Here is a 12,557-nt window from a genome sequence, read left to right on the forward strand (position 1 = left end):
AAAAAGGACATATTTTAAAATAAACATTTGATTGCCAGAATCTGATGTAAACTTCAGATTCAATTTTACATGTGGTAAAAATGAAAAGACCTAGGGTTCTGTATTTGACACTTAGCACAAATTCCTTTTCAATGATTCCAGCTGATTAATAAGTGAGACTAAAATATCTTACTCTTCCTAGCCAGAATTTAAAAATTTAAGCATGCATTGAAAATCTCTAGGTTATGAAATGCAGGTCTACGTTCACTTATGGAGGATCTAGAAAAAATAAGACTGCAGACCTGGTAAAATTAAATGTCTACTACTTCTATATTCTAGTCATTGCAACTCACCTCCTTTTATCTCTTATGTTGTTTTATTTTCTCAGGGAAGCAAAAAAATTTGTGAGTGAAAATGAAGGGGCTCTTGGGAAAGGAAAAGGAAAACGGTGGTTTGCATTTAAGATGATGATGGCCAAGGTAGGTATTCTTATAGTTGTCTGGTTTATAGCCTATTGTCCCTAAGAAAGAGAACATTGGGAGAAAAAAAACTAAAGGGGTGAAAAAAAATCCTGCATTTGTATGTATAAAGCACAAATACTAGTACAGCATATACACAGCCTATCTGTGGTATTGAAGTTTACAGGGGAGATTTAAAAAATTGTCCTTAGTGGAGTTAAAATGTAAAATAAGTAAAAAAATACAGATTTATGGCAAAAGACTTACTTGTGTGACTTTAGCACTTCCAAATATAAAAGATTGCGTCCTTTTTCATTTTCGTTCTCTGGAAGTGAAGGGGTTCTCATCAAGTTGTTTTTCTTGAAGTGTCTATATAGCTGTTTTCTACCGGGAACATTAACTATACACTGGACAGAAAATAAGAAAAAAATAAACGATACACTGATACAAATATAGATTTTGGGGAAAGACAAAAAAGCAACTAACATTATTTAACACTTGCTATGTGCCAAGCACTGAATTGAAATCTTTTATAAAGTTATATTTAATTCTTACAGTAAAGTAGGAACATAGATATTATTATCTCCTCTTTACAAATGTTATACCAACTGTAAGCTAAATGTATTCCCATAAAGTTTTGTGAATAAAGTTCATATATCTTAACTTTCATATATATATATATAGATACAATAGATTAATTTTGTATGTTTCTACAGTTTAAATAAATGAAGTCATATAGTATTTATATGTTTGTTTCTGGCTTCTTTGATGCAATGTTATGTTCACAAGATATATCCATGTTGCTGTGGAAGTCATAGTTTATTTTTATTCATGTGTTGTATTCTGTTGTATAAAGATGCCACAACAATTTATTTACCCATTCTTTTGTAGATGGTCATTGTGGCTGTTTCTAGTTATGCTTTTTCTGTTCGTTTAAAAAGCTAACTCATACACAATTATTAGTCTTCTGGTTTGTTGAAACAGTAATCCGGACATTTGCTACAATAATGTCTCTTGGCCGGGCATGGTGGCTCACGCCTGTAATTCCAGCACTTGGGAGGCCAAGGCGGGTGGATCATGAGGTCTTAGCCAACATGGTGAAACCCTGTCTCTACTAAAAAAATTCAAAAATTGGCTGGATATGGTGGCTCACGCCTGTAATCCCAGCTACTCGGGATTACACAGGAGGTGGGGATTGCAGTGAGCCGAGATTGCACCACTGCACTCCAGCCTGGGGTCAAAGCGAGACTCTGTCCCCTACCCCCACCCCCCCAAAAAGTCTGTCAAAATGGCTGGCCATGAAATCTTCAGCAATACGTTCATCCGAAGGGCATTTTTGATGAAGGTGACTAATTTTGCCATTTTCGTCCACCTTATAGTATTTCAGAACAGCCAGCTTAACCTTCCTTTCCTTATGCTTACTCTTCTCTGGAGTGGTGTAAGACTTCTTCCCTTTCTTAGCACCACCATGAAGTCTTGACACAAGATGAAGAGTAAATTCCTTTTGAAGGTTGTATTCAGACAAAGCACATCCATCTTCCAGTTTCTTGTCAACAAAGATCAGTCTTTGCTGATCCATAGGTATTCCTATCTTATCCTAGATCTTGGACTTTGCATTTTCTATTGTATCCCAGGGTTTAAACTCTAAAGTGATGGTCTTTGCCATAAGGGTTTTTAAAGAAAATCTGTGTTTTGGTGGCGGTTCCACTGGAGAAGGCAGATGGAAAAAAAAGTGGATAATTTTTTGAACTTCAGACTTGTGCTGTTATTTAGACAGTAGTGCCTATCTAGCACCCACATCATCCCAGCACGATATGCACACATGCAAAGTTCTCTGCCACATTCTCATTCTTCCCAATGGTCCTCTTGACCATGGATAACTCAACACTGGAGTTAAATAGAAGGAAGACCTCTTGTAAAATGAATTTTTGACTTGTTTTCTTCTCTTTCCATTAAACTGACTACTCTGCCTCTACCAGATTGAAGTGTCTCATGCCATAAAACTTACTCTTCTGTATTGAACTCACCTATTATACACAAACTACTCTAAAAGATCAGAAGGCTTTCAAGACAGGACCAGGAAATAAAAGACAGAAAATAAAATTTATTCATATTGAGTCCTCCATACCATGAATACTAAACGCACACTCTGTTCCGATCACCCTATTATGTGCTAACTAATTCCCTGCTTTCTTACTGTCTTACAGAGTAAGTAGCTCTTTCTGAGTGGTCAGCATATGTCCCATAACATAGGGGATTGATCAACATTATTTTTATTGAATTAAATTGGTTTGTGGTTAGTGGAGAACAGGGAAACGAGTGAAATCTACTGTTTCCCCTTTTGACTAGAAAGCAGTATTTGATGCCAGAGAGACCTTTTTTCCAAGCTCATTGCATTGTAATGTTGTGAGATGGGGGGATAAACATCTTCACAAATCAAGAGGCTGGACTTTACTGTTGTATCTGACCTTCTTTTCAGAAATGGGCAAAATTCCTCCGTGATTTTGAGAACTTCAAAGCTGCATGTATCCCATGGGAAAATAAAATCAAGGCTATTGAAAGTAAGTGCTCATTGGATCTCAGATGGAGAAGGTTGTCTTAGAAAAATATCTTATAAGCTTATCAGATGCCTTTCTCAGTTTCTGGACTTTGGGAAGACTGGAAACAAACAAACAAAAACAACCAAATAAACAAAAGTGTTGTTTGTGACTGCTTTGGTCATTGTAAAGATTTGCTAGCACTTAACCAAGGACAACACTAGGGACCCCACTCTCATGTTCTACCTTAGTCCGAAACATTACCATTCTAACCTGATTTTCTTTCCTATACAGGGAAGTCACTGCTGTGCACAATGATATTGAGGCGTCTTATTTGAAAGGCAGAGATTTTATTTTGGCAATGAACATGACATTGAGAATATACACTCATTAATGTTAGACAGTAATCAAAATGAACAATGTTTTAAAATGTGAAGATGTCTTAGGCTGGGCACGGTGGCTCATATCTGTAATTCTATTACTTTGGGAGACTGAGGTGGGTGGATCACTTGAGATCAGGAGTTCGAGACCAGCTTGGCCAACATGATGAAACACCGTCTCTACTAAAAACAAAAAATTAGCCGGGCCTGGTGCAAGAGCCTGTAGTGCCAGCTACTCGGAAGGCTGAGGGAAGAGAATCACTTGAACCTGGGAGGCAGAGGTTGCAGTGAGCCAAGGTCGAACCACTGCACTTCATACTGGGTGACAGGAAGAGTGTTAAAAAAAAAAAAAAGAAAGATGAGAGAGAGAGAGAGAGAGAGAGAGAGAGAGGAGAGAGAGAGAGAGGAGAGAGAGAGAGAAGAGAGGAGAGAGAGAGAAGAGAGAGAGAGAGAAAGAGAAAGAAAGAAAGAAGAAAGAAAGAAAGAAAGGAAGGAAGGAAGGAAGGAAGGAAGGAAGGAAGGAAGGAAGGAAGGAAGGAAGGAAGGAAGGAAGGAAGGTCTTAAAACCTCATTTTTAAATCTCTGAAGTAGAATAAGCAATAGTCATCCAGGAACTTGCTATCTGAATATTCACATTGTGCCTTTATTTTGTATAATATTCATAGGAAAGAAGGAAGGAGAATGCAGCCAATCAAAAATCTATTTAGTTCACTGCTCTAGGCTTAGAATAAGGCAAATACAAATTTTAAAATATTGTAAATAAAAATAGTAAAATTTTAAAAAAATAACAAGGAATCTAAAAAAGAAGGGCTAACATTTGAAACTATTTTGAGCACAATCTTGCCACATTCTGGTTTTAACGGTTTCAACTAGGATCTGATTTTTATCCATTCCTCTCTAGATTGGAGGCAGGTTTTCCTGCTGGTTAAGTGTGGTGTCGTATAATTAAAATGGAGGCTCCATAGGGAGATAACACAGCTGATGGATAGCTTGCTGACATGATTGGACATGTTTTAGGAGTGGCTAACCTTTGATTCCCTATCTTTCAATATCGGATGACAATTATTAAGTGGCAGTGAATTAAAATACATCAGCTCATTAACTGTATCCCCTTCCACACAGTCCTGATGCCATTTCTTTCCTGCTTGAATTTTCTCTTTAACAGCTATCTAAAATACTGTATCTTTAATTTTTTGATGTAATCTTAATTCATTTTATTTTACGTTCATTTCTCCCAATAGGGGACATTTAATTTTGTTCACTCCTGGATTCCATTTGGCACTTAATAAATGTGTATTGAATAAAATTACAGACAAACTCTCTAAATGTCTACCATTCTAGGAAAAAAAGAAAGGAATTCAGACACATCAAAAAAGAGCAAACATCATGGATTTCTTAGGTTTCAACTGTACAGCTCAAATGTGGTAGCTTGAGAGGCATTGAGAAACAAAAGGCCGTTTGGAATATTAAGATCCTGATACAATCCATGTGGTAAGAACTCTGAAGTTGGTCTTTGCTTTGCTGCAGGTTAGCTGTTTGACGTGGAGCCAGTCATTTAACCCCTCTGGACCTCAGTCTACTAATTTATAAAATTATAGGGCTGAGTCTTGATCAGTTGTTATATATATCCCAAGAAATTTGTAATTAATGATTGGTAAACACATACATTTGAAAATTATTTTTAAAGCACACTAGAGTAGGTGCCAGCCTATCTTTATAGTAATATCATGCTCGTTTGTGTTTCAGTCAGCCATATCCAGTGAAACAGAAACAGACAGAATTATTTTTATTGCCAGAAGTTGCATGCAGCAAGAGTTACACATATGACCACCATCCATCATGAATGTCACAGTGGAAAAGACAGATTGAGAGCTATCCAATAATAACCTTCACTTATCTCCTCTCCTCTTCTAGTAAATTTGGAAAGCCAAGCTGGAAAATTCAGGCAAATGTGGATTATTTTGCTTTCCATATATAATTTATGATTTGATTAGTTTGTCATGACTTCTTCACTGTTAATGGTGCTTTGTCTCAACTGTGAAGAATGAGCTTTATTTTTTATTCTATCAGTATTCACCAAATCACCATTTATTGAGTGCTACCATCAGTCAGACGCTCTACAAACATTATTTCACTTAACCTTCAATATTCCTGCAATGTGAACATTAACCTTCCTATTTTACCGTTGTGGTTAAATAATTGTCCCAGAATTAGTAGCAGAGCTGAGATATAAGGAAAAATCTGTCTGAGTTCAAAAACGTATGCTTTTCCATGTGTTATGCTGCTTTTTCCTTTGGGGAAGGTTTTATACACTTTTTCTTTTTAAATATGTTTTACACTAATTCCTAAAAAGTATTCTACCAGGCCAATGGCAGGATGAGTAGTTATAGATTTTCTTGATCGTTATCAAAGAATTATTTTTCATTTTCTCATGTATTTACTTTTGAGTGAGTGATTTATTTAATTTTATGTTTTATATTCTATAAGATGCTTAATGTACTAAGATTTTAATGATAATTATGAGATTTGCGCTATAGTATTAGGTTGAAAAATGTGATGGTCTTTGAAACTGAACTTAATGACAAATGGGAAGAAGTAGGACATGCAAGGACATGCAATTGATTTTCTAAGGGTTGAGGACTTTTTGACCCCTGCCAGCTCTATAGTTTGGACAATCTGTTTAAATCTCTGGTCCTCTGTTTCTACATTTGGGGCTGCTACACCATCTTGGGTTTAATGAATCACTACACAAAAGTATTTCCAGCTCAGCATTCTATGATGTATAAGTTACAGTCAGTTTTACATGTATATGTAGGCATGTGAAATTCATTAATTCATACTTTTGATAAGTCCTCAAATATTTAAATGCAAAACAGACTTATACGAAGAGAGAACTGTATAATTGCCTCCTCAAATTCTCTTCAAAATAAAGTTTGTTAACTACACTACTTATAGAATATATATCTAATTATAAAATTAATATAAATTCTTTTCTCTTAAATAAATGGCCATTTAATCTTACAAAAGCTTCAGAAATACCATTATATTCCTTATGGACATCAGAATCATCTAATATATACCTTGTTAAATCCTCGGAATAAGCCTGACATTATTGATGAACTGAGCAAATTCTGGATGCCTAACACGTCTCCTTCGGTGTGTTTCTAGGCACCATCGCTGCTGATAAAGACACACAAAGACTCTACACTCATTAATCTTACATCCAAATGGGTTGATATGTGTATGCTTGGATGGGGAATTATAAGCAGATAAATACTGACGGTAATTGTGGATTTTAGTAAGTGGATTGGACAAAAGAGGAGCTGTTGCCTTCTATTCCCAACAGCCTTTCTAATCCACCTTGTCACACCCTCTGTTCAATGTCTAAATAATACTGAAATAATATAATAAAATTTGGTTTTAAAGGAGTCCAAAATTAATAGCCTTCACTGAATTTCCCCAAAGCTCTGTCCAATAATTTTCAGAATCAAGAGTGGAACTCAAATCAGAGTCTAAAATTCATACTGTTTCCATCTTGATTCCAGTAAGACCTAGATCTCTTTATTAGCGTGAAGTGGATTCTCACCTGATGACTCCAAACTCTTTTTACTTAAAGAATAGATCTGATAATTCCTGCCACAGAGGATATTGTGAAGTTATGCATCACATGGGAATATTATGGAGTTTTACTATCATGTCAGCCTTAAAAAGATCATGCCTAAAACTCAAGGGTTACTCTTGTGGACACATCTTATTAACCTAATTGAATTGCACATTTTTCTAAAGCAACTGCATATTTGTACTCCCAGGAAAAATAATCTATACCCATTGTGATGCCAACATTATTGTTAAGACCATAAATTAAATAACTGAATGTATTTCTAGCTGGTAATTACAAATGTTTCTCAGGATCAAAATCTGCTTTTTCCTAATAATAGATTACATCATCAAAATTATGGTGTTAGAAACCTATTTTTTTCAGACTGGAAATAGCTTTGGATAGGAAATACAAAGCACAGGGCATAAACCTTATGTTTCCTTGCTGCCCTAAGCACTCTAGAAAATACAAATCAAATTTGTCACTTTTAATTCCCTACCCCTACATGGTTTGAAAAAATTGTGCTTCATATCCTAGCCTAACATGATGGTATTTAGATTGTAGTCACACAGCAGGTCATTTAATTGGTCTTTTCCCATTTAGAAATGCTCATATTTATCTGCTTGTCTTATTACCCATCTGTTCAAGGGGAAAGGATGTGTTATGACAGACTACAAATCACTTTGCCTTAATAATAAATAACCAGAAAGAGAGTTGAAATTTTAACTTTAACTTGAAAGAAATGAAAAAATTCAGGACCAAGAATATGCCTAAGCATAAAGCCTCAGTTTAATACATATCAGAGGCTCTGTTTTTATAAATTAATAATTTACTGTGAGAGCAGCATTTATCAGGCTGATTAAAGAAAAAAGAATTGGTCATTGTGGGCATCATATTTGTGAATTTGACTGGCTTTAGCTGATTGATGGATATTGTCTATACCTGTTGTTTCAGACACACATGTCCATTGCATATTTATTGTATATATCATAATTTTAAGAAAATTAATTGAACTCTGTTTTACTTAAGGGGCCATATAGCAGTGTTCTAGATTTGGAGTCAAACGCCTATAGCCCAAGACTGCCTGGTTTAGAAGCCCGGCTGCCTCATTTACTAGCTGTGTAACCTATAGACCTAAGTCTCTGTAAAATGGGAATACAGTAGTTCCCATCTCAAAGGGATTTGCTGATCATTAAGTAAGTTAATACATACAGATCAAATTGGTGTTTGAAATAAAGATTCATTAAATGTTACCTATTATTAACTACCATGTTTAAGTTTTTGTTTCCCAGTTCATAGTGGGACTAATAATACTTAACCTCATTAAGTTTTAGTGACAGCATAATGAGTTGACACTGATAAAGTTCTTGGTACACATAACTGACCATCAAGATATGCTAGCTATTATTATTATTATTACTCATTTTGCTTCCTTACACAAGTAAATCAGTTTGAAGACTAAGTATGAAGGAATTGCTATTCTTTTAACCACACTATAATCAGGCATTTCTTTTTAATGAACATCAGTTTTAGTCAACAATATCTGGTAGGATAGAACCACTAGGCAAAAGGGATAAGAAGGGAAAATTTCTTTATTTTTATTTTTGTGTGGAGGCAGGAAAAACTGGAGTTTTGATGACAACCCGTTTTTTAATTTTCTCTCCTTTAAGATCTGCGTTTGTTTTGTTACTGTTCTTTCTTTTCTGCCATTGACAGGTCTAGTGTAGAAGAAATTTTGTCTCTGGATTTCTTAGTTTCCTCCACCTGTGTCTGGGTTTTTCCTGTAATCATTCTAGTTTTAATGAAATTTGTTTGCCTGCATTCATTTTCTTTACATTTAGGATTCTGTAAAGAGTCAACCTCCAAATAAAATAGTTGTGAAACTACCGTCAAATCTGAGAAATGGAGTTTGGAAGTTTTGGATTCTAAAGTATATTTCATTATAATGCATATGCATGTTGGAGGAGGGGATACTTTCTGAAACATCTTAATCCACTACCCTCTTTTGCATTTAGGTGTATTTGTATTCTATACACAAGAAACTCATTTGCCAGGGTTTGTATGTAGGTGCTGAGAGGATGGGCTGTGACAATAATTAGAAGAGCAAAACTGTAAAAAGGAAGGAAGGAAGGAAGGAAGGGAAGGAAGAAAGGAAGGAAGGAAGAAAAAAGAAGGAAAAAAGGAAAGGAAGGAAGGAAGGGATTAGAATCCTATATGCGGGACTTTATACTGGAAGATCTCACATGTGATTCCAGGGAAAAACTTACCTTAATACCTAGCCACCAAGGCTTTCCTCCAGTAAATGAGTAATTGTAATGAGTAACAAACTGGGAATCCACTGCCTTCAATAAAACATGATGAGTGAACCTGGCTGAGCAGCCATCAGGTAGCTGTTACCAGAGAATGTAGATAACAGCCATGAAATGGTATGAAGTCACTGGGAGCCAGGTGGGTGATCAGATTTCCTAGGAGAAGCAGACCAGTGCACCTGGTGACAGCACTGGCATGGAGTGGGGTGGGATTGTTTATCAAAACCACACACCCTTAAAACGTTATAGAACTCTGCACTCCTTGACAATGTGAAATCCCAAATTCTCTTTTGAGCATAAAGAAAAATTCTCAGATTTCAAAATCATCTATTTCTTCTAAAATATCAATTTAACAATTGAATTTTTTTTTTTTTTTTTGGAGATGGAGTCTCACTCTGTCACCCAGGCTGGAGTGCAGTGGCACAATCTTGGCTCACTGCAACCCCCGCCTCCTGAGTTCAAGGGATTCTCCTGCCTCAGCCTCCAGTGTAGCTGGGATAACAGGCACGTGCCACCACGCCCAGATAATTTTTGTATTTTTAGTAGAGACGGGGTTTCACCATTTTAGCCAGGCTGGTCTTAAACTCCTGACCTCATGATCTGCCCACCTCGGCCTCCCATAGTGCGGGGATTACAGGTGTGAGCCACCATGCCTGGCCAGATTGACTTCTTTCTAAAAAAACTGCCACTGAGTTATGGGAATAAGAAAGATGATATGTAAAGAATAGACAAAGGGGACGGGCGTGGGGGCTCACTCCTGCAATCCCAGCACTTTGGGAGGCTGAGAGGCCAAGGCGGGTGGACCACCTGAGGTCAGGTGTTAGAGACCAGCCTGCTCAATATGGTGAAACCCCATCTCTATTAAGAATACAAAAAATTAGCTGGGCCTGGTGGTGGGCGCCTGTAATTCCAGCTACTCAGGAGACCGAGGCAGGAGAATACTTGAACCCTGGAGGTGGAGGTTACAGTGAGACAAGTTTGCACCACTGCACTCCAGCCTGGGCAACAAGAGCAAAACTCTGTCACAAAAAAGAAAGAAAGAAAAATGAATAGACAAATGCCCAGAAATACAGGCATTACTGTCCTGTATGGTCAGCCTTATCTAAGTAAGTAGAGGCTGGAATTTGCTCCCCATAAGACTTCAATTTCATTGATAATGCTTCCCCACTGATAATATTTCAATGCTAGAAGGCTCCAGAAAATCACTGGTCAATAGAGATGTTTAGCCGAATGAGACAGAACACATGGGCTGATGCAGTCCGGAACTGAAATGATTTGTTTTTTTTCTTGGGCAACTGACAACGATAATCTGGAAGATCGGAAAAACTAGCAACTTGGTGCCGAATCTGAAATGACCATCAAAGAAACATTTGCTTTCTTAAATCTATGAAATCTGAACCTAAGACTTAAATTCTTGATTTTTCTTCTTCCATTCTCTGCTTTAAGAAGATGCTTTTATTTTTTTCTGTCTGTCAATAAGAATTAACCAATCACTTTACTTTTCACTTTGGAGGACACGGGTGAGTTGACTGAACATTCTTGCCTATTGCCTGTTGATTCCCCAAAACTGAAATGGTTTTTTAAAAGTCATGCTCATCACCCCTTCCTCTGGCCCTAATGCTTAACACCTATCAATGACTTCTTACATTTTAAATAAAATTCTCACTCTTTACCATGTGTTAAGAGGCCCCACACACTGTGGGTTGGCCTCTCCATCCTTATCTGTCACCACTTTCCCTCATTCATATACTCCAACTGCACAGGTCTGAGTTTTATTCCTCAATTGTCCCGAGCCCTTGCCACTCAGGATCTTTGTTCTGGCTCTTTCCTCTGCTTGAGCTGCTCTTCCGCAATTCAGCCTGTTGCTGTCTCTTCCTCAAACTTCAGATCTCTGCTTAGATGACATCTCTGATATTCTTTCCTTGAGAAACCTTTCTAAAGCAACCTCTCTCAATACTTTCCCTTCTCTCCTGTAGGACCTGCTATTATCTCTATCTCTATCTCCTATCATCTGTATCTATATAAGATGATTTCTGGCATAAGATGTATGGAATGAATGAATGAATTTCAGCTTCTACACCACCCCTGTAAAATTCCAGTAATCGGGGAAACAGCAAGAGACTGTTGGTAAGATAACTATTTGTAAAGGATATGGTAAACTTTTTTTGAGAAGGACGTTGTTTGCACGAGAAAAAGGGTAGAAAATAGCAGTAATAATAATTATAGTAGTAGCTAATTACTAGCTAGGCACTGTAGTTACCTTTACATATATTTGCTCACTTCTCAGTATTAACTCAAGGAATAAAATGCACTCTGCAGGTGGCAATCATGGCTGCTCAGCAAAAGGCAGCTTTTCCTTGGATGGACTCTGATGCGGCAGGTCACACGCAGTCTGCACAACTGCATTCTGCGTACCTCCTACATTCCACATGACAGGGAATGCTTCCATCATGATTAACATTTTCTCTTCTTGAATAGAGAGAAAAGAATGCTGTAGCTTTACATATAAAAAGGACTGATGTCTCACTATTAATAGATTTATTTTGGAAGGCAACCAAGACAAAGCTCTTTTTTGTTTGTTTGCTTTGATCTCCCTTCAAACGTTTTATTTTCTTTGTAATAGGTCAGTTTGGCTCCTCAGTGGCCTCATACTTCCTCTTCTTGAGATGGATGTATGGAGTCAATATGGTTCTCTTTATCCTGACGTTCAGCCTCATCATGTTGCCAGAGGTGAGATGTGACTTCCAGCTTACAAAACGTGCTGAAAAATGTTTCTCCTAGAAAAGGATTTATCTTTTCTTTAAGAGTAGAATAATTAATTGGCTATGTTCACCTCTTAGAGTCATAGGATTTGTAATGAGATTAATCTTCAAAATGATGCCCATGGACCAAAGGTCCCAATCCTTGCACCAAAGGGTGTGTGAGCCTCCTGAAATTATACAACTTATGTATAATTTCACATGAATGTTTAAATGTGCCTCTTTATGTGGAAAATTTCATGGCTTCTTTCAGTTTCCCAAGGGGGTCCGTGTTCCTAAACGTTAATATCATTCCCGAGGAAGACTTTGACACCTTGTGAGTTGTATTTATTTATTTTGCCAAGTTAGCTTTGAAAGAAATGCTTCTTTAATGTGACTCAAAGCATCCAGATTTTCTATACTGAAGAAACACAAAATGAACATGTTCCCCCTAAGATATAAAGATAACGCCCACCACACACACACACACACACACACACACACACACACACACACACACACACACACACACACACACACACACACACACACACACAC

General features: G+C 37.0%; 1 protein-coding gene across 1 annotated transcript in view; it reads left to right on the forward strand.

Annotated features, from left to right (window-relative positions):
- The window catches only part of TMC1 (transmembrane channel like 1), a 137,975-nt gene that overhangs the window by 52,275 nt on the left and 73,143 nt on the right, over nt 1-12,557 (forward strand). The window contains exons 5-7 of the mRNA XM_037730607.1: nt 368-458; nt 2,917-2,998; nt 11,885-11,991. Coding sequence (XP_037586535.1) covers nt 368-458; nt 2,917-2,998; nt 11,885-11,991 — 280 coding nt within the window. The remainder of the gene's footprint in view (nt 1-367; nt 459-2,916; nt 2,999-11,884; nt 11,992-12,557) is intronic.

This window comes from Cebus imitator, unplaced genomic scaffold (genome assembly GCF_001604975.1).
Source record: "Cebus imitator isolate Cc_AM_T3 unplaced genomic scaffold, Cebus_imitator-1.0 Scaffold355, whole genome shotgun sequence".
NCBI lineage: Eukaryota > Metazoa > Chordata > Mammalia > Primates > Cebidae > Cebus > Cebus imitator.